The following is a 22,900-nucleotide window of genomic DNA, read 5'->3' on the forward strand; positions in this document are numbered from 1 at the left end:
GGCTGCAACCATGCATGGTGTGGGCAGGGTATGTGTCTTGACCTGTAAGGGAGATGGCTCCAATAACTAACAATGTCGGCTCCTTCAGAAGCCCAAAACATTATACATAGATCCATGCACTGTATAGAACACAAACTTTCATCTAATCTCTCGCAATCCTAATGCATTGACTCCCTAAACCTTGTACACCAACTTGCCCTACATATTGCAATCACTTCATTCAAAATCAACAATACTGTACACAGAGAGGCCAGAGAGAGAGAATCGAGGTGCTTGATTAAGAGGAGGTAATGGAGCCAGAAGAATCCATTTCCCTGTAATGGCCCCCTTTGTTCCTCTTTTTTTTCACTTTCTGCAAAAGGCCCTCAATGTGGAAATTGATCTATATCACATACTTTTTGGACATTATGTTAGGCATCATGATGTCGGTTACATTCGGGTATACACAGATTCAATCAAACAAATGTATTGTGAAGCCAATAACAATTATGCAAACACAAAACTTTACACATAGTATGTTGTCACCCATGCCACTAACATGCCCTCAAAAGGATTCTTCTTTCTTTTTCTTCCACAATACCTGTTGTCCCAGGCTCCATGGCTATATGGAGCCTGTTGGTCATGGTGGTCTGGTTGGGCAGCCCAGGGACATTTCTATCTGGATGGCCCAAATGTGTTGAGGGTCTACTCGCCAGAGGCAAGCGGACCCTTCTCGGCATCAACACTTAAAGGCTGGTGGGGTCAATGGGAGGCACTATGGATGGAGGGTCTGATCACTTCTGGAATGTTAATGTTTCCTTCTCCTGACAGTGTTTCCTGGCACTGTCCTATCTCCCAAAGAGAAAGAGTACCTGGAGTGTGTTCCACACTCCCCACTCCCCTGTCACCACATTTTCAATCATGAGGATGAAATGGCTAGGTGATGGAGTGCAGATTTCTGTGCATTGCCCACAAGAGTGCTGAACCAGACTCTGCATGGCAAGTGCCAACCTGGAAATGGAGACAGTCAGACCATTGCATATTTGAGGCAGCTGGATCCCCACAACATAGATGTAATCCTGCTGCCTCTGGGCTGAGGATCCTTGTCCCTCAGACATCTGTCTGCCACTCCCCTGTGCATTTGGACATAGTGTCCTCTCCTGTCTGGGACAGAGCAGACTTCTGATCTCTTACAGTCCTCTAAGTGGCAGAAGACTGTGATATTTCTTCCTCAACCAACTGGAGAGTTGTCAGTGATTTGCTCAACAGCTTGTGCTCCCAAACTTTGTAAATATGACTTCCAGCTAAGATGTCTGTGTCTGAGTGCTCAGGGGCACAGTATTGTCAATGCTCCTAGAGGCCCTGATACATTTGTTCTTGGAGGTAGAAGGGGTGGCTTCTGGTGGAGCCAATAGTTTTCCCACAAGGCAGTAGGTTTCCTTCTGATACCTGTAAGATGCAGTGAAAGAAGGCATTGTGACTAATCGTTAGTGCTGTGAGATGAATGGCAGTGGGGTTTTAATGTGAGAGTTGCAGTGGGATGGAGAGTGGTACTTGCTCATTAGGCAGGACCCAAATGTCTCAACATCCCCATTGGAGAAGTCCCAGCCTTCTCCTGCAAGGAACAGGATTCTCTCCTCATAACTGGTGATGTCAGGCCCTCTCCACCCATCCTGGCTTGTTCTGCCCTGTTATAGGCCACTTTCTCCTAGAATGAGAGAAAAGGCGGGATTGAGCAAGATGAAAGTGGATGACACATCAGTTAGATTGGTGCAGTTGATTAAAATGCAGTGAGGTGTTCCCGGTGAGTGAGTAAGCAGCACAGAGATCATGCAGTGTTAATGGAGTGGGAGATACAGGGGGGTATTGGTTACCAAGATCAAGTGAGGGAAAAAATTGCATCCAAAAGAGAGAGTGGAACAACATGAGCCTTGGTGGAAGTAGGTGCAGGAGTAGAGTGGAGAGTGTGATACTTACTCTGGCATAGCAGTGAAGGTCATTGAAATGCTGTGGCACTGGCCATTCCTCTGGACAGTGGAAAAGACACTGACCCAAATGGTGACCTCTGACCAAGCTGTCAGCATCTCATGTCATGGCCTTCTGTACAAGCCCTTCAGGAAAATGACAATCCTCCTCTTCTGCACCATCCTGCCATCAGGTGCCTGTCAGAGAATTACGGCTCCACTTTCCTTTTCTCTGTCATTCAGAATAATTAACCATCATGGAGCACAGCAATTTCCAATTGCCAGTGCTTACCTGCGTGCACAGCAGTCTTTTATGATATGGGCACAGATGGATATCAGTGACCGCTGATTTGTTCCAGCAAGAGCTAAAATGGGGCTAGAATTAGATGAGAGAGGTGCCATAGGATTGGATTAGTAATTAATGAGTTGAGTTAGGGAAGATACGATGAGAGATCTCACCAGGCTTCATGATGAGGACCCCTCCACAGAATAATGAAACTGACAGCCAAAGACATGTAAGATTCAGCCCAATATGTAATGGTCAAATTTGTAGCTACAATACTTTACGCACATGTACATATTTTATATGTACATATTTTAAGGTCAAAAAACTTATTCATTCATTCATGTGATATGGGTGTCCTTGGCTGGTCCAGCATTCATTGCCTATTCCTAGTTGCCTTTGATGTTGTGATAAGCTGCTGCCTTGATTTGCTGCCTTCTTCTTGGTGTAAGTACGCAACACATTCCAAGGTGCTTTAGACAACAATGAGTAGATGCAAAATTTTGGGATAAGTAACCATTGATTTATAGAGTCATGGATGTACACAGCATGGAAACAGACCCTTCGGCCCAACTTGTCCATGCCAAACAGGTTTCCCAAACTAAACTAGTCCCACTCACCTGCATTTGGCCCTTATCCCTCCAAACCTTTCTAGCCATGTACTGATCCAAACATCTTTAAAATGTTGTAATTGTACCCACCTCTACCACTTCCTCATACACATATCATTCCTCATTCCTCTGTATGAAAAAGTTGCCCCTCAGGTCCCTTTTAAATCTTTCCCCTCTCATCTTAAACCTATGCTCTCTAGTTTTGGACTCCCTTACCTTGGGGAAAAGACCTTGGCTATTCACCTTATTTATGCCCCTCATGATTTTATAAACCTCTATAAGTTCACCCCTCAGCCTCCTATGCTCCAGGGACCAAAATCCCAGCCTATCCAGTCTCTCCCCATAACCCAAACCCTTCAGTCTCAGCAACATTGCTGTGAATCTTTTCTGCACCCTTTCCAGTTTAATGACATCCTTCCTATAGCAGGGTGACCAGAATTGTACACAGTACTCCAAATGTGGCCTTACCACTGGTGACGTTAATTGCATTACCAATATCCCCCTGTGCTTTAATAATGTCACTTCAATAGAGAACAAGTAAGCATCCTTATTATCTCGATATTGAGTGTCACACTCACTATCATATTGCTAACATCCTCTTTCACTCCATGTCCACCGAGTAATTACATACTTTCAAAAGTCGATGTAAGAACCATGTTTATTCTTCTGTCTTGATTGAATCTTTTGTGAGACAAAAGAGGAGGGGGAGTACCGATGGTTGGAGGGCATAATGGTTGCAGTAACGGGCTGATTGCATTGTCTATGACAACAAGAATTTGATATTCAATACTTTGAGCAACAGAGACCATGTGTAGATCAATGAGCAGGAATTAATGCAGGAAGCTGAGTTCTGGACAAGTTGAATTCTGAAGATTAACAAAAGGAAAAGTGTTGGAGAAATCACAGTCAAGAGATGAAAAGAAAATGTTTATAGGTTTCAACAGGATGGGTGATGTAAGAGTTACATTGGATCACATTGAGAAGGTGGAAATTTGTTGCCTTGTTGATGGATATGATATAATGTGGGATTTGCTGCTCAGCCTGCGCTGAATTGAACAAAGAGGTGATGGTCAGTCTGATTTCCTTCAATTGAGAGAAGCATACGCTCAGTGGTAAGGCACCAGACTTTTGCCAGTAATTGAAAATTAATTCTAGTCAATCGTTTTTAATAGTCTCTTAACAGTGCTGATATATGAGGATTTTAGGTGCCTTCTGAATCTATCTTTTTGTTTTGTTCACAGCAACCTTTTGAAATATAATGCATGGCTAATTGAATATATTAGCTTAAATATCTGCCTTACACTAACCAAACAGATGAGAAAAAAAGGACACAAATTAATTTTATTTCTGTAGTAAATGAACTTGTGTTTGCTTGAATTTGGTTTTGATTTATATGATTTTAATATTTATAGTTAAAGGACAGTAGCATTCACAAGAACTTCAAATTTAACTTCCCTTCAATGTGTTCAGAGGTTTGTAATGTGTATGTTCCGCATTAATAAAATAACATTCAAGTATTGCTGAAAAATACACTGGGAAAACCAAGGTTTTGACAGCATGAAGAGACAGCACTAATTGATTAGCAAATGAACTATGATTGTTGGAGCTTTTGCTGTGGAGAATGCTAATAGCTGTCAGGCTTTGTTTAAGTTTTAAAACAGGCAGGTTGACTGGTCAGCACAATGCCTTAAATAAACCAGCGAATGACTGTCACTTATTTATTAAGTTGCAACAAGCACAGTGCACGTGCATGTTCTTTCTGTTTGCAAACAGGGCGCTGTGTATTAACATAGATAGCCTCCACTCCACATGTGCCGTACTATGGTGCCAACTGACAATCCTAAATTAGTTGTCAGCATGATTCTTCACATACAGCTGCGTTCTGAAGAAGGGTCATTGGACCCGAATCATTAACTCTGCTTTCTCTCTGCAGATGCTGCCAGATCTGCTGAGTTTTTCCAGCAATTTCTGTTTTCATTTTTGGTTCTGATTTCCAGTGTCCACAGTTCTTTTGGATTTCCTTATCCAAAAATTATTGTGTAGAACTGCAATTCATTACTTCAGACATTACCTGACCAGTCACAGTTAACCTGCCTGGTTGTGTGTACTACCAAGAAACTAAAAATCACTTTTTTTCAAAAAATAGTAATTTCCACCCATGTAATAATAATAAGTTTGTATTTTTATAGCTCCTTTTTAATACATAAATAAATCTCAGGGTACTTGAAAGGCACATAATCTTTCATTGCCAAGGCGAACAAGAAGACATCAGAACGGGTAACTGAAGATGTTGATTTTTGAAAAGATGGTGGAATGGGAAAGATTAACAAGGAATGGAGAATTCTGGAGGCAATTTTAAGCTCATGGGCATTACAAAGATAGGAAAGAACACAGCCATGAAGGATTTGAGTCACTCGGGCCAATGTAGGACAGTAAGGAGGAGTAACAGACAAGCAATTATTGATGTGTTATAGGCAGAAAAGATTAAGAAAGATATAGTTTACATGACAGAGAATGGGAGGTCCACTGGGGAGTATGAATAATTAAGTCCATTCAAATGTTTGAAGGTACAGTTGAGGGTTTCAGAAGTACACGGGACAGAGACAGGCACTGCTACATAGTAACTGGTCATTTTCATGGAAAATGTTTGAGGTCAAATTGGACACAGAGGTTGTAAAGACCAAGCAAAAATCAATGGTTGGCAGTGGTATGGAATCAGTTTATGGAATTTGTCTGGCCAACATTTAGTTAAAGTGGTGGAGGCTGGTACAATTACAACATTTAAAAGACATCTGAATGGGTATATGAATAGGAAGGGTTTAAAGGGATATGGGCCAAATGCTGGCAAATGGGACTAGGTCAGATTGGGATGTCTGGTCGACACAGACGAGTTGAATCTGAGGGCTGGTTTCCATGCTGCAAGACTCTAACTCTGACTCTGTAAATTGTGACTGTTTTGGACAGGGTTTTGAACCAGCAGTCTGACAACACAGACAAAAGGAAACATTGAGAGAGATAGTGGAAAGGTGTGCTTCATGTGGGAACTGATCCGGTATCTATGAGTTAAAAACAGAAAATTCTGGAGAAACTCGGCAAGTTAGCTTCATTGGCTGGATGGCTGGTTTGTAGCAACAGTATGGATTCAATTCCTGCACTAATGGAGGTTACCATGAATACCGCCTTCTCAGCCTCACCTATGCCTAAGGCAAGATGACCCTCAGGTTAAGCTCACCACCAGTCATCTCTCTCTAATGTGGCAGTAGTCCCACCGTCCTCTGGGACATAGTGATTTTACCTTTTTTTCTTATTTTCATGACAACCAATTTGTACACAGTAGGTTTCTGCAAAAATTCTAAGAAATTAAGATAAATAGTTAGCTGGTTGACGGGAGGTATAATCACTAAGATATTCTTTTTTTAACATGGATGAGACCTTTAATGCATAAATAAAACTTTATTTAACATCTTATCAATAGGGCAACATTCTGTACTACACACGGTGCTGAAATGTTGAAATAACTGCACAGAGGCCGGTGAGATAGGGGAGATTTTTAATGAATATTTCTCCTCTGTGTTTACTGAGGAGAGAATCATGGATGCCAGGGAAATAAGGGAAACAAAGGGGGATGTTTTGGACTGCATAGGTGTTTGCAGCCTTAAAGCACATTAAAAGGTGAATAAATCTCCTGGGCCTGATCAAGGACATTGTGGTAGGCTAAGGAAGGAATTACAGAGGCCATTCCAGAGATTTTGCTTCATCTTTAGCCACTGGTGAAGTTTTGGAAGACTTGAGAGTGGCTAATGTTGTTCCATTGTTTAAGAATGGTAGCAAAGACCAACCAGGGAACTACAAGCCAATGAGCCTGATATCAGTTGTAGACAAGTTATTGGAGAGGATATGACGGAAAGGATCCACCAACATTTCGATAGTCAAGGTCTGATTAGGGATAGTCAGCATGGATTTGTGTGCGGGAAGTCATGTCTGACAAATCATATGGAGTTTTTTCAAAGAGGTAACCAAGAGGATCGATGAAGGTAGGGCAGTGGATGTTGTCTATATGGACTTTAGTAAGGCCTTTGACAAGGTCCTGCACAGCAGGCTAATCATTAAGATTAGGTCACATGTGATCAAGGGAGAGCTACCTAACTGAATTCAAAATTGACTCGATGGTGGGAAGCAAAGGTTGAAGTTTGTTTCTTGGACTGGAGGCCTGTGAATAGTGATGTGGCACAGGGGGCGGTGCTGGGACATTTGTTATTTGTTATTTACATAAATGATCTAGATGTAAATACGCAAGGCATGATTAGTAAGTTTGCAGATGATACAAAATTAGGAGGTATTGTTGATAGTGATGAAGGTTATCAAAAATTAGAGAGGGATCTTGATCATATGGTGAAGTGGGCTGAGGATTGGCAAATGTAATTCAATACAGACGTGTGAGGTATTGCATTTTGCAAAGTCCAACCGAGGCAGGACTTATACAGTAAATGGTAAGATCCTGAGGAATGTTGTGGAACAGAGGGACCTAGGAGTACAAGTACATAGTTCATTGAAAGCAGCATCACAGGTGGACGGGGTGGTGAAGAAGGCATTTAGTATGCTGGCCTTCATCAGTCGAGGCATTGAGTATAGGAGTTAGGGTGTGATGTTGCATAAGTCATTGGTGAGGCCACACTTGGAGTATTGTGTACAGTTTTGGTCACCCTGTTATGGGAAAGACATAGTTAAACTGGAAAGTGTGCAAAGAAGATTTACGAGGATGTTGCCAGGACCAGTAGGCCTGAATTATTGGAAGAGGTTGACCAGGACAGGACTTTATTCCTTGGAATTTAGGAGAATGAGGGGTGACCTTATTGAGGTGTATAAAATCATGAGAGGCAGAGATAGGATGAGTGCATATAGTCTTTTTCCCAGGAATGGGGAATTAAAAACTAGAGGACATAGGTTTAAAGAAAGGCCTGAGGGGCAACTTCTTCACACAGAGAATGGTGCGCATATGGAATGGGCTGCCAATGAAGGTGGTTGAGGCAGGTACTATAGCAAATTAAAAAAAAAATTTGAATAGATGAGAAGTGTTTAGAGGGATATGGACCAAATACAGGCAATTGGAACTAACTGAGTAGATACGATGGTCACCATAGACCAGTTTGGGCCAAAGGGTCTGTTTCCATGCTGCATTACTCTATGACTCCAAGTCACCCTTTATTTACATGTGCACAGTACACTTGCTGTGGCCAGCCAGCTTGGAGTCAGTCCCTGAAGATTTTCCCTTAGTTTTATATTGCTAATTATGAACCTTTACATTTATTATTACACCTCTGCACATGCAGAGCTCCAAATTCCATGACAGTTGAGACTTAATACTTAGTTTTTAAAAACTGTCTTTGTTTACTACGTGTTCCAGAGGTGCAATAGACTATGCACGTCGCATACTTTAGTTTGACACCATCTGGAAGTACATTTCTACTGACATCAAACTGAAGGTGAAGTGCGGCAGCATGCCTTAGCCTACTGGAGGCAGATAGGAACCTGAACCTAGAATTGTAACGGGCAGGAAATTACACAATACCTGATCAACAGTGCAAAACATTAATAATAAATCTGAAATCAATAAGAGTTTTCGGTGACTGGAACACAAGCTGAACTTGGGGAGCAGTCGAATGGGGTTATTTGTAAAGCTGTAGGTGCCGCTGTTTCCCCTCATTAACTGTAGATCATGAGCTTCTTAATTCAGGAAGAATATAAGAGTGAAGGAACCTTCATAGAAACAGACTAGACTTGTTGATCTCCATTAACCGACGGCAGAAATAAATCCACAAAACCGACCACGGATCACGATATTCTTTGGACCCTGGAAGGGACAAAAAAGCCGACCTAGAGGATAAAACGTGCAGCTGGAAGCTGTGCAGGAACCGGGCTATCAGCTTATTTTTGTTTGATGTTGCGAAACCGTTTCCATCCCTAAGCGGCCCATGTTAATCCAATAGGATTCTGGTCAAAACAGCAAGAGGTTTTACAAGGTTCGTAAAAGAAATGATTCTTACATCATCTCCGGCTAATTTTAGGTGATGGACTTAATATCTTTTTTAAACCCATCAAACGCTGAGATTATTACTGTAATCATCAGGGTAAGTAACAGCTGTGGCTGTTTGAAGATACCGGCTCTATCCGCTCGAGTTAAAACGTTATTTTTTTTTTAAATAATCTCACTGTAATAACGGAGGGCTCGTGTAGCTGACAATTGTTCTTTTTCCCAAGAGAGACCTACGGCACGTACAGCCACCCGTTTGATACCGGGTTCAACGTGATTGTAAAGATAAACAATGTGCTGGTAGTTAGACATAATTAAACAGACCGCTACACTCTAATTCTATTGTCAGGAGGGTGAAGATACAGATAATTGTTACATTTTGGGAATGGGGGTCGGAGGGATTAATGCTTTTTTTTAGCAAACTGCGCCAAATTGCATTGCTGTTATCAATCTAACGGTATGAAGCTCCGTCAGAAACGATGGCGGAAATGTCTTGTGAGCTGGGGGGGACATTAACACTGAGCAGGGAATTACTGGTTCTTACACAGCGCGGCTAAATCACCAGATAGCAATGGAGCCAGTTCAAACAGAGGGACGAATAGGTGGAAATGACCTCTTTAAAACTTTGCCGCCACCGATTCAATGCCAACGTTAATGGACAAGCAACATTCAGAATGTAAACTTGGGGCACAATTTGAAAAGGACAGACTATGATGTGCTGCCGCAGTCATCATGAGTGAGGTTGAGATATATAAGTTGGCATTCAGGATCGAGCTTTATTCTGGCACGTTATTCCGTTTTCCAAACATCCGCATAGTCCATTTTTAAAATTACTTCCACCAAAAAAAATTCAATAGCATCCTCGTCTTAATCCCCGAATAGCGCCGATGTGAGCGACTGTGTGAGAAATCCGTTCTGACATAAGGGACTAATGAGCGAGAATTTATTTTGCTCGGTGGGGGGTCCGGATGGCCAAACTGGAGGAGTGTTGAAATACTTGGCAGGGGGAAAAGAAAACCCGTGTTTGCTCCTCACTCGGTAAATACTTGGCGGCCAGTCGCTGTATTTATTGTATTTTTGGCACGTTCTCCCGGCAGCTTGGGGGTTCTGGTGCTGGTAAGGGGATGGGGAGGGGAGGGGGTGTAAAGCAATTCATTTCTCACAAAGCCACCTTGACTCTGTTCACTCGGAGATAGCAAGAACTGCAGATGCTGGGGTCACAGTCAATACAGTGTGGAGCTGGTGGAACACAGGAGGTCAGGCAGCATCAGAGGAGCAGGAAAGTCGATGTTTCGGGTTTATACCAGTCCTGAGGAAGGGTGTAAACCCGAAACGTCGACTTTCCTGATCCTCTGATGCTGCCTTACCTGCTGTGTTCCTCCAGCTCCACACTGTGTTACCTCTGTTCACATCAGAAGCAGAGTTTAGAGAATGAATTAAGGAAGTAACCTCACTCTGACGCACCATTGAAGGAAGGAAGACAGTGTCTTCTCAAATTTTGACTCAATCCAAAGGCTGCTCCCGCGTATGAGGGCAATAGAAAACTAAGTGTGAAGCTTGTGGGCCGGGGTGGATAAAATGGCAGTAACTTAGAAGGAATGTGGGGCAGCATGATCTGACATTTTAAGATGGTTTTTTTTTGCCAATTGATACCAACTTCACTTTGGCTTCTCAAGTATCCACGTGCTGGTCATTCTGCAGAAATGCCTCCAATTCCGGGAGGAGCAACGCGCTGGAAATATTGCGGCTCCTTCAATGAGCCAGGGTTCGTTCAGTTTTGACGTACGTGAGCAGACTTCAGCCTTGTTTAAAAATTGTGCACAACATTGGCTCGTGATTTTTCAGGCGCGGAGTTCTTAAGTGCTACTTGTTGTATAAATAAAAAAAAGCTCAAATACAGTTTCAGATTTAGCAAAAAGGCAGAGAAAAATAAACAGTCCCTTTATATTTGGAAGCATTTTAAATGTAGAAGCTTTCTGGTGACGGTATCTCCATAAAGGGACATCGTGTAGCCGATAAATGTTGCAGTTTCTGTGACAGGTACAGGCTGCTGTTTGAATGAGGGCGAAAACGTACGGAGTGCCAAACAAATAGCAATAAATTTGCTGAATTTTAGAGTTCCCATCGATAAAGACACTGATTTTATTTGAGTATTAAGTATGTAAAGGCAAGATCAGATGTAACGGCACACGGAGCAGTTTGTTGACTTAGGATACAACTTTGCAGAGTCTGTGGAATAAAGCGATCATTTTATTCAGACTGTTGCATTTGTTGATGGGAGCTAGTTGAAGAGTTCTGGCTTTCTCAGGGAGTGTAATGTGATCCCCGCTAGGTAGCTGCTGCCCTCCAGAAGCTGCGTGCCTCTGCGCTGCAGTTCAGCTCCGGCATGTGGACAGCGCTCACTTGCCTCCTGCAGCAACACGGCGCTGGCCATTGGGAACTCGCTTGCTCAGAAAGCAATCTGTCCCCTGAGCAGATTAAATGAGCTATTTGTTTCACTGATTAATGGATAAAGCGGCGCGCCCGCAGTACCTGACACTGCGTTAGAGATGTGCTTGTTCCGTTTTGTAGGTCATTTGGATCTGAGGAACATTTTGAATCTCACCACCAAATACCTTTTGTTTTCCCCAGCTTCGAGAATGAATGCGAAAGCGGCCAGATGAAAATCCTGCAGAGTTCGAACACGCGGGAAGTGAGTGTGATTTATTAAATCTAGCCTTACTAAAGAAAACTGGGAAAATGCCCGCCGGAATAAATAGAGGGGAATCCCGGTCGACCAGCTCCTTGCCTCCAGATCCCATGGAGATCATCAGGAGCAAGGCTTGTTCCAGAAGAGTAAAGCTCAATGTTGGGGGACTTGCACATGAAGTACTTTGGAGAACCTTGGACCGGTTACCCCGGACGCGACTGGGTAAGCTTCGAGACTGCAATACTCACGAGTCCCTGATGGAGAGCTGTGATGATTATAATCTGGAGGGAAACGAATACTTTTTTGACCGTCACCCCGGCGCTTTTACATCTATTTTGAATTTTTATCGCACGGGCAAGTTGCACATGATGGAAGAGATGTGCGCCCTGTCCTTCAGTCAGGAGCTTGACTACTGGGGAATAGACGAGATCTATCTGGAGTCCTGCTGTCAGGCCAGGTATCATCAGAAAAAGGAGCAAATGAACGAGGAACTGAAACGAGAAGCTGAAACAATGAGGGATAGAGAGGGAGAAGAGTTTGATAACACCTTTTGTGCAGAGAAAAGGAAGAAACTATGGGACCTTTTAGAGAAACCCAGCTCCTCGGTGGCTGCCAAGGTAATCCCCATGTGGTAAATTTAGTGCAAGCTTTGAATTTAAAGATAAATATTGTATTCAGTTTTAACACAAAATTTACAGTATAAGGAACTATTGCAGGATGCCATTTTAGGTAAAGTGATAATTAGAGTAAATCTAGATGAACAGATGGTTCATCCCACATAATCTATAATAGACGTATTGTGCTGTGAGCTATAAACCATTATTCCCAAAGCAATAAAAAGTGAGGTAAACATAACAGCCATCCCAAAATTTAAAACGTGCAGCCCATTATAAAATCAATGTACCTAGTTGTTTTGCAGGATTCAGTCAGGCTTCGAAACTTTACTTGTCTGGTTAAACAATAGTTAGTATTTTGTCTTCTTCACCCAAGCTCTTGCACAAGACAGCAATTTGAAGAATTTCTAAAAGAGAAACCAGATTATGTGGCTAAAACACACAATACCCAGTTTATGTTTTTCACATTTAATTATTTATTTAATTATTTTATTTACGAAACTGTACTTGAAATTATTTCATAAAATGCTTTCCATTATGATTTTCTGGGCATTTCAATGGGAGTGTTTTCATTGTCCTTGATGAAGGAACCCAGCTTGAGTTGGTGTAACCTTGTTTGGCTACTTCCCGTTTGAAAGGATTTTCTTGCATTCTGATAATAATATTTTGAGAATTGCTTTGAATTTGGGTAGGAATAGTGGTATCTGATTTATCCTTAGCCTCTGTTTCAATGTTTGCATACATTAGTATTTTCTTTTCCATTTAACATCTAATATATTGTAGCGAGATGACTAAATAACTGAATGAGGCCCTCACAAAATTTCTATTAGAGATGGCTGACAAAACTTATGAAATATATGATGGTGGTCACATTGGGCTTTACTACTTACAACTTTACTATGGGTGAAAGCTAATCCAGTACAGAGGATAACCAGAGATCAATGAATTATTGGGGTGGTCACTGTACTGTCCAAGAATAAATTATTTAACTTAAGTAAATAACTTCAATCCAGTGACTTGTTTGAGCAAACATTTCTATTCTATGTATCAGTCTATAATTTCAAAGCTCAACTGTACATAATGTGAAAACATTTGGAAGTTTTCAATTTTTCAACATCAAATATATCTCCTGATCAGGTGACAGTTAAATCTGTTGATGGATTTGAAGAGTCTGGAGTGCATGCTATTAGTATGTTGTAAATGAGGTTGCAATACCACATGATGATATGCAGGCAACTTCAAAATGCCTTTTGAAAAAAATCAGGTAACTAACCAATAACAGGATCATGAATACTTTTTGATGCAGTGTGAAATATAATTAATAAGGAAAACATATTATTTACCCTTTCATACATTTAATCAATGACTGCTTATGCAGTCAGGAGTGCTGCATTTGGCTTTGATAATGGCCATTAAGAATCTAAGGTAGAATAGAATGCAAAAAATATCCATTAGTTCATCAAGCCTGTTGCTTCCAAACATCGGGCACAGTTTGCCCTTTCTTGGACCCAATTCAATGCATCTAATTTACTGATAAAATTTCCGAAGGAAAGTTTTAGGATCCCCAAAAATTGTAGGATCCAGGAGATGTTGTGGAGTTCCAATCTGTTATTTTAACATTGATAGATTTATTTTCCCTCGTATGGTAATTTGTCAAGTCCAATTCAATAGCAGGACAATAGTGTTAGCATTGAGCAAAGGTAATTTAGACAGATGAAAAAAGGTTCGTAAAGAGTTTCAGTTCACTTCGGCCAGATGGTACTTGTCTAAGAGCTTAATTAACATGAAGCAATATTAAGTTATGCAAAGTTGCTGGTGTGAAACAGACTTGCTACTCTAACAGTTTATAGTGTCATCTCTTATCACCGGTTTTCAAAGCACCGAACTATTCCATGAGAAGTTTTATATTTTATTACATCTCATATTTTCATTTGGACAGATTGTGCAGATTGCTGCAAATGCAGAAATATCTTATAACCAACTTGGGTTGTCTGATTACTCCTACGTGCAATTTTATGAAAAAATTAACATGTGACTGTTTGACATTTTAATTAATACTTTAATCTGTTGTTCCCTGTCAACAGGTTTGTTGCTGGGCTGCTTGTGTGTACAGGGTTATCCTCTGTCTGCTGGTTTTAGCCGCCTCTTCCTGACTTTGCTTTACATGACACTATTTTTACTGAGTTACTTTGAAAACATCATTTTATTTTTCATTTAGGACTTCTAAATTTATCATATCTATACCTTTATGGAATCATGTTTAGCTCACAGCTGAACAAATAATGCACTCAATTGCTCTCTGTAAATTGAAGCAAACAGTGTTATAGCAGAATGTATCTCTGTAACAGTGTTATGCATTGAACCTTCAGTGTCAATAAAGACATAGCAGAATTACAGAATGGTAACAGTGCAAAAGAAAGTCGTCTGTGTCTGCACCAACTCTCCAAATGAGCATTATGATAACAAACTTGAGGGCATCAATATTTAGATATTCTTAAAAGGTATCATCATGAACAGGGTGAAGCATTAATATCTGAGAGACTTCACTTTTCAGCAGGAAAGATTGCATATGCCTACGATTCATTACATATGTTTCAAAGGTCATGTTTGCCAAATAAATGTCTAGCTCTGATTTATACTTAAGATAAATTGATGTTCATCCTCTGCAGCTTTATCTTCCAGAATATACTTTGTGCAATAAAGTAATTTTCATTGCTTTCCTATACTCTTGAACAGATTTGTCCCTACTGTACAGATTAATATTCCATGTATTTCCCTGATTCCTTTTTAAAAAGTAGGTTTTGATTGAAAATAATTACAACATAAATTAATTAAATCAATTTCAGCATACATAGTAACTATTTACTGCAGACTCTAAAACGTGTAAAAGCTCCCAATAAATTATCTTACAAGAATTGGTTTGATTTATTAATGCAGACTTAAATGCCAAACTCTAAAAGTTTAAACTGCATAAGTTTAAACATAGCTTCAGCAATGGATACACTAAATCTGAATGCTTATAAAGCCCTGGTCAATACAGACAGTGACTCCTACAGAAGCACAGTAAGTTATTGTATGACAAATATTTTCAAATAAAATAGGACTTTATAACTTTTGACATATATCACATGTTGTAAAATAAATTTTGTATGAAAGTACAATATTGTGGACTCCATTAGAACTTGGGAAAATGGCTCAAATCATACTCTGGTTAATTTTGAGTTGATCAAAGAGGCGCATAATAGGGCCATGGTGCTTAACTGCCAAGAAATGGGGGTAAATTAACAAGGAGAGTCATGGTAGCATGGACATCCATTAGTTCTTCTGGTGACTAGCTGTGGGGGCGCTAATGGAAGCATGGTCTTTTGCCACATTTTGCAGCAGAAGTGTGATAACCAACACAACCTTAAGAGTGGAGTCAGAAACACTAACATGGATGACTAACATGGCGTTGGCATTGTAAAGAGTCAACATATAATAATGCCCCTCATTTTTGTTGACAGTATGCCACTTTTATTTGAGCTCATATTCTACATATTTTCCTGATTCTTTCCTAATTAGATTTTGATAGAAAATAATTACAATATAAATTGAAACATAATAACTAATTGTGTATTGTAAACTGTAAAATGTGTAATAGCTCCAAACTAGTTATAATTTGGAGAAAAATATATAGGATATAAAAATCTTAAATAATTTTGCAGGTAGAATATTGAAACCAATAGATTTTCATTTTACATTTATAAGGTTTCATAAAAATACTGTTATGTTTCAGTTGCCTATCCTAGCCAACATCTTTCCTTCGGCCAGAATCATGCAAAATGAATTAACTGATCATGCCTCTCGGTGCTCTTCATCAGATATTATTTTGTTTAAATTGACTTCCATTCCCATATAACAATGGTTTAAAAATAGTCTGCATGAAATGCATTGAAATATTTCTTAGGTATGATGAGACTTTTACCTGTGTAGATAATTCAAGTTATTTACTATATCTCTTTATATTTAGTGATGTGTGGAGTACAGAAAATTTGCCTCATTCTGTGTACTTAATGATTATGGTACTGTTGATATTGGTAGCACAACATGTTAGGTTTCCACTGTTGTCCTAGTGAGCTATCGTGACTTGTACTATTTGGAGCAGAGATACATCCTGGTTGATTTCCACAAATTGTTAAGTGATGGACACACACATTTCTCAAGAAAAATAAATAATGGTTGTTACAGTTGTCAGTATTCCATAATTTGTTTTACTGTAGTAATGTGGTGCAGAACTAATAAAGGTAGAATATAATATATTGAATCTCCAAGACATTTATACAAATCGTTAAATAAGATAAACTAGCATTAGGTGATTAAAGGCGAAAACCTTTAATTCATATTATATTCATACTTTACATTAAAAATGTTAAAAAGAAATTGGCATGTTACAATATTTGCATTCTATTTCATAAACTGATTTAACTTGTGCAAAAGCACAATACTAAAGGTGCTAGAAATCTGAAATAGAAAATGATAGACACGCTCAGCAGGTCAGGCAACTGGCTTGGTTTCGTGCATACGTTTCATCACCATGCTAGGTGACATCATCAGTGAGGCCTCCAATGAAGCGATGTTGTTCTACTCCGTTTGGAATTTATACTGTCCAGTCTGTTATAGTGAATTGCGTCATTTCCGGTTCTGTTCTGTATGGGTTTGTATATGGGGTCTTATTCTATAGGTTTGTTGATTGCATTATGGGTTGAGAACCATGCCTCTGGGAATTCTCCTGCGTGTCTATGTTTGGCTGAGGCTACTATGGTTACATTGTCCCAGTTAAACTGATGGCCTTCATTGCCCGAGTGTCCTGATATGTACACTCAGACAACGAAGGTAGCATGGTGGCACAGTGGTTAGCACTGCTGCCTCACAGCACCAGGGACCCAGGTTCAATTCCAGCCTTGGGTGACTGTCTGTGTGGAGTTTGCACATTCTCCCTGTGTCTGTGTGGGTTTCCTCCGGGTGCTCCGGTTTCCTCCCACAGTCCAAAGATGTGCAGGTTGGGTAGATTGGCCATGTTAAAATGCCTGTAGTGTTCACGGATGTGTAGATTGGTGGGTGATAGGTCTGTGGGTTTGGGTGGTGCTGTGAGAGTCAGTGTGGACCTGTTGGGCCGAAGGGCCTGTTTTCCACACTCTAGGGATTCTATCAACGCTACTTCATTGGCCTGCTTACAGTACTGGCAGTGCCAACTACTGAGCTTGTGGCACTACCAGTACTGCTGGAGCTGGTCAATCAAATTGGGCAGTAGTATCTGAGGGTGGGATTTCCTTTTCACTGAGAGCTGTTGAGACCTGTAGTTTGGCAAATTGACCTACTCCTAACATGTTATGGCCGTGGAATGGGCTTCTTTCAGGTCGATCATCTAAACACTTATTTTCCTAATGGGAGGAATGACAAGTCTGCAACTCCCCTCCTGACTCCCTTAATTTTCTTCCCAATGTTTCAGGTTGATTTTTCATCACAACTCAGAAGACAGAATGCATACATTTTGTGCAAGGCCAGGAATAGAGGGATAGAACATTTGAGAATTCCTGTGATAGGATGGAAAATGGCATAAATTAAATGACAACAAGGTTGATAGTTCAAGGCAAAAGGATATGTTAAGGGGAAATTAACTTACAAAGGATGGGTCCCAGAAGGTGTTAGTGGGAATAGTAGAATCAAGACTAACAGCTGCCATCTGAGGAAATGGGCCATGGAGGTCATGGCCTGAAATTGTTGAGTTCAATGCTGTGAATTCCAGAAGGCCATGAAATAACAATCTGAAGGATGAGGTGCTGCTGCTCGAGCTTACATTTCATTTGAACAGGACAAGGACAGACAAGATAGATTGAGAGCGAGGCAGCGAATTACTGTGACAAAGACTAGAAACTCTCAGGCACTTGTGCAAACTATACAGAAATGTTCTACAAAGCAGTCATGCAGTCTGCACTTAACCTGCACAGTTTCGAGGATACCACATTGGGAGCAAAAAAAATAGTAATCAAATCTGAAAGAAATAAAAATACATTGCTGTTTCATTTGAAGGAAGTATTTGGCAGCCTAGATAATAGAGAGAATGGGAAAGGATTGTTGTTGCATCTTTAGCCTTGGCATGGGAAGGTATTGTGGGAAGGAGAGGGATTGTTGAGGGTGGTTTGGGGAGTGGACTGGGGCAAGCTATTCCAGACTGTGGGCTGAGACAACTGATGGGGTTTCAGGGGTCACAATTTGTCTCAGAAGCTCACCGTCCTTCCAGCAGCAATGGTGATTACACAAAGGGGATGACCCAATCCAGAGACCCTAGCAGGACAGCCCTGGACCACTGCAGCAATGCCATTAAATAGCATGGGACAGACTGTGAGCGCCAAATGTGCTTCAACTTTAGAAAACTCTTCTAGTGGTGAACTCAAGTGAGCTCAGAATGTTTGTGTATTGACTTGGCACAGGCAAAGGCCAGCAAGTCTGACTGACTGACTGTCTGAAAATTCAAGAGACTGCAGCTTTTACTGTGCGCTTGTTGTTGTCTGTCTGTTGTACAGTCTCCTTTATATCTGAATAGTAACTTTGCTTCACAGCTACCACCAAATAGACTAAAAGGGAAGGAGAGCAGAGGGACATTACCCTCACCTTAGTTAAGTAACAGATATTTGTTTAAGTTAACAGTTTTCCTGATGGAGATTTTTTTTTCCCCAAAAGTTAAAAAAAAATCGCCAAAGTGGAATGCTCCTTGTATTTATCTTACCTGAGCAGTGTCTGTGGATGATTGATGAACTGTAGGAGTCTCAGTGTGCACTCTCTTTTACCAGCATGTTAGTGATCCTATTTGGAGTTGCAGTAGATTTGCAAAGCTGTAACTGACCTATATTCTATGTTATTAGTCTGACTTACCTATTAGTTCAGTTAAAACTGATAACTAAGGAAAAGCATTATTTTACAGTTCCAGGAGAAATTAGTTTGTTTAAACAGGGCTTTGGGATCATTTCAATATAACTTTTGCAGGGTTATACAACTTCTCCAAAAATATGTCATTCAGGCAGTGCCTTGTGAAAGTACCATTCAGAGTGATTGTAATTATTTATAATACAACTTCGGGAAAGATACGTTCTCGATGAACCCTTGGTTCTAAACTGAATGATAACTCTGTCTCACTTTTTAAAATCACACAAACCAGCTTTGTCATTTGTTTTTGTATTTCATAAACTTCTATAAAATTTAGTATTTATTGCTGTAACAGCTTAATTGCATTGGAGCAGTGAAGTCTAAAGTGAAATATTCTGAGACGTGGTTGGGCAGCAGTCAATGGAATAAAACTGGTGACTTTAATGTCTAGACAGACTAGTAAGTGTCTTCTTTTTACATTTACTTACTTAACTAATCATTCATGATAATGATGAAACTAATGTCAGTATTTGGTATGATTGTCCAAATTCTCCTACAGTAACTGTCTTTCTGTCAGCAGCTCCATTGTTGCTTGAATCATAATCCACTTAACTCAGGCATATTTATAATTAACTTAAGGTGATTGTAATTTAGTGACTCCCTGCAGAATTTAAAATAAACTGCAGTGAATACGATTTTGTTTAAAAAAAAGTGAAGAAATTATACAACACACAAATGCACACAGTTTTTGTTTCAGTTTTTGTCTCCTGATTGATTTATTGTCATGTTTACTGAAATACAGTGAAAATCTTTATTTACGAGTGGTACAGGCAGATCACAGCAAGCAAACAATGTACAGATCAAAAAGACTTAGAGGCATACAGGTTACATTGCAGGTTACATTATTTGAGGCGAGAGTCATTCAACAGTCTGATAACAGCCAGTAAGAAGCTGATCCTGAACCTGCTCGTGCATGTGTTCAGGCTTCTGTATCTTCTGCCTGATGGAAGAGGTTGTGGGAGGTCATTACCAGGGTGCGATGGGTCTTCGATGTTGGCCGCCTTTCCGTGGCAGCGAGCCATATAATTAGAGTCCATGGGTGGAAGGTTGGCTTCTGTGATGGACTGTGCACACAACCTTCTGTAGTTTCTAATGGTCCTGGGCAGAGCAATTGCCGTACCGGGCTGTTATGCACCCGGACAGTATGCTTTCAATGGTGCATCTGTAGAAGTCAGTGAGGGACCGTACAGACGTGCCAAATTTCCTGAGCGGCCTGAGGAAAAAGAGGCGTTGTTGTGCCTTCTTGACTGTCACACTTACGTGGAAAGTCCAGGACAGGTCATCAACTATCATCACTCCAATGAATTCGATGCTCTTCACTCTCTCAAACCTCAATTCTGTTGATGTATTTAGGGGCACGTTCTCTTCCTTTCTTTCCGAAGTCGATGATCAGTTCTTTAGTTTTCCTTGTTTAAGTAAGAATGAAAATGCATTGGAGACAGTTCGGAGAAGGTAACATTGATACCTGGAATGAGAGGGTTGTCTATGAGCAAAGGTTGGACGGATTGGGCTCATGTCTCCTGGAGTTTAGACCAGTGAGGAATGATGTGATTGCAGTTCGTAAGATCCAGAATGGTCTTGACAATGTGATGTGGAAATGATGTTTCCTCTTATGGGCAAGTCCAGAGCTAGGGGACATGTTTAAAAACTAGTGATTTCTCTTTTAGGACAGAGATTTGGATTTCTTTTCTGTGATGATTGTATGACTTTGGAACTCTCTGCCTCAGCAGTGGGATCATTGAATACTTTTAAAGCGGAGGTAGATTCTTGTTAATTAAGGGAATCAAAGGTCTTTACAGGTAAGTGGGAATGTAGAATTTGAAACATAAACTGATCAACTATGATTTTATTAAATGGTGAAGCAGGCTGAAGGGACCGAATGGTCTACATCTGCTCCTAGTTCATATGTCTGTGTAAGTCGGATAATAGTATTTTGAATGTTCCAACTATTTTAATTTCTTTCGTGTTTTCTTTAATGGCAAGCACCTAGGAGCTTGTTTTAATGCAGATTTTAACGATGCAAAATGTAAAATATTGCAGATCCTTTCTGAAAAAGTGTGGAAACTGATTTCACTGTGCTACACTTTAGATTGTAGACTTTGAATTGATTGGTAAAACAATTTGGAGTGAGTGGATGGAGGAAAGGAAAGCTATTACAAGTGTGAAGTGATGCATTGTGGGAGGTCAAATGCAAGAAGAAAGTATACAGTAAATGGCCAGACCCTTAGGAGCATTGATATACAGAGCAATCTTGGGGTCCAAGTCCATAGCTCCCTGAAAGTTGCAACACAAGTGGATAAGGTGGTAAAGAAGGCATATGGCATATCTGCCTTCATTGGTTGGACATTGAGTATAAATATTAGCAAGCCAAGTTACAGCTGTTTAAGACTTTGGTCAGGCCACATTTGGAATACTGTGTACATTCTGCGTTCCACACTATAGGAAGGATATGCAAGCTTTGGAAAGTGTGCAGTAGAGGTTTACCACGACGTTGCCTGGATTGGAGTGTATTAGCTATAAAGAGAGATTGGACAAATTTGGATTGTTTTTGCGAGAGCATCGGAGTACGATGGATAAACTTAGAGGTATATAAAATTATGAGAGGCATGCATATGGTGGATAGTCGGAGTCTCTTTCCCAGAGAGGAAATGTGAAATACTAGGAGCATAGAATTAAGATGAGAGGGGGAATGTTTAAAGGAGATGTATGAGGAAAGTTTTTTACACAGAGGGTGGTAGGTGCCTGGAATGTGCTTTGACAGGAGGTGGTAGAAGCAGATACAGTAGCAAAGTTTAAGAGGCTTTTAGACTGACAGAAGAAGAGGCAAAGAACAGAAAGATATGGAATATGTGCAGGCAGGTGTAATTAATTTAGAATAGCATCATGGTCGGCACAGACATAGTAGACTGAAGATGTTGTTTCTGTACTGTATTATTCTATGTTCTATTGGCTATTGCAACTTAACAGTTTTCTGCACTCTCAAAGATGCAAACTCATAGTGTGCAGTGAACCCCCAGCTGTGGGGTGACTCTTTGATATCTGATCCAAATTCTCCATGTGCACTGATCAGCAACATCCAACAGGGCTATTTGGCTGTAGGATTATTGTATAATTGTGTTCTGCTCTGACATCTGCACATATGTACTTCCCAGCCGAACTATTAGCTAGCCTTTGGTTTGGGTACCGTCGAAAATTTGCCTGTCTGTAACATAGAAGTCTGAGGCCCGTTGAGCTGCTTCTGACTTTCCAAGTTGAGCTTAATTTGTTCAGCAAAGACTAGAATCAAACTTGATACCTTCTGAACTCTGAGTAAGTTATGTGTTGTCTTTGCCAACTGAAGCTAGCTAGCAGTTTTTAAATACCCATCATGTTCAACTATTACATCAAATAATCCATCAAAATCTACATTTGCCACATTATGGCTAATTTTAGCTGTGTGTCGATGTCTGGAAATACTTTCCTGGTTGACAGCAACCTTATTCACTCATAGTTCTTTGTAATTCCGTATTGTTTATTCCTTATTTATTTACATTATTTTTAGATCCAGATGTTGTTACACCAAATACTGACCCTAAGAATGGCTTATTGCTTTAAAAAAATCAGACAATTATAAGGACAAAACACAAAGCTAGAAAAATTGTTTTCATAAAGTAAATCTATAAACTGGCTGATCAGTTTGGCTTGTGCAGCATTTTCTGATTAAATAAAACAAAGGCAAACTATGTTTTATGATTTTCATTTATTCCATGTTTGCATGCTTTCTTTA

The 22,900-nt window shown here is 40.3% G+C and overlaps 1 protein-coding gene across 1 annotated transcript in view; it reads left to right on the forward strand.

Annotated features, from left to right (window-relative positions):
- The first annotated feature begins 8,756 nt into the window (after positions 1–8,756).
- Positions 8,757–22,900, forward strand: part of kcnb1 (potassium voltage-gated channel, Shab-related subfamily, member 1) — a 301,902-nt gene continuing 287,758 nt past the window's right edge. Inside the window, exons 1-2 of the mRNA XM_048608376.1 lie at positions 8,757–8,857; positions 11,500–12,174. Coding sequence (XP_048464333.1) covers positions 11,512–12,174 — 663 coding nt within the window. The 5' untranslated portion in view covers positions 8,757–8,857; positions 11,500–11,511. The remainder of the gene's footprint in view (positions 8,858–11,499; positions 12,175–22,900) is intronic.

This window comes from Rhincodon typus, chromosome 19 (genome assembly GCF_021869965.1).
Source record: "Rhincodon typus isolate 14 chromosome 19, sRhiTyp1.1, whole genome shotgun sequence".
Taxonomy (NCBI): Eukaryota; Metazoa; Chordata; class Chondrichthyes; order Orectolobiformes; family Rhincodontidae; genus Rhincodon; species Rhincodon typus.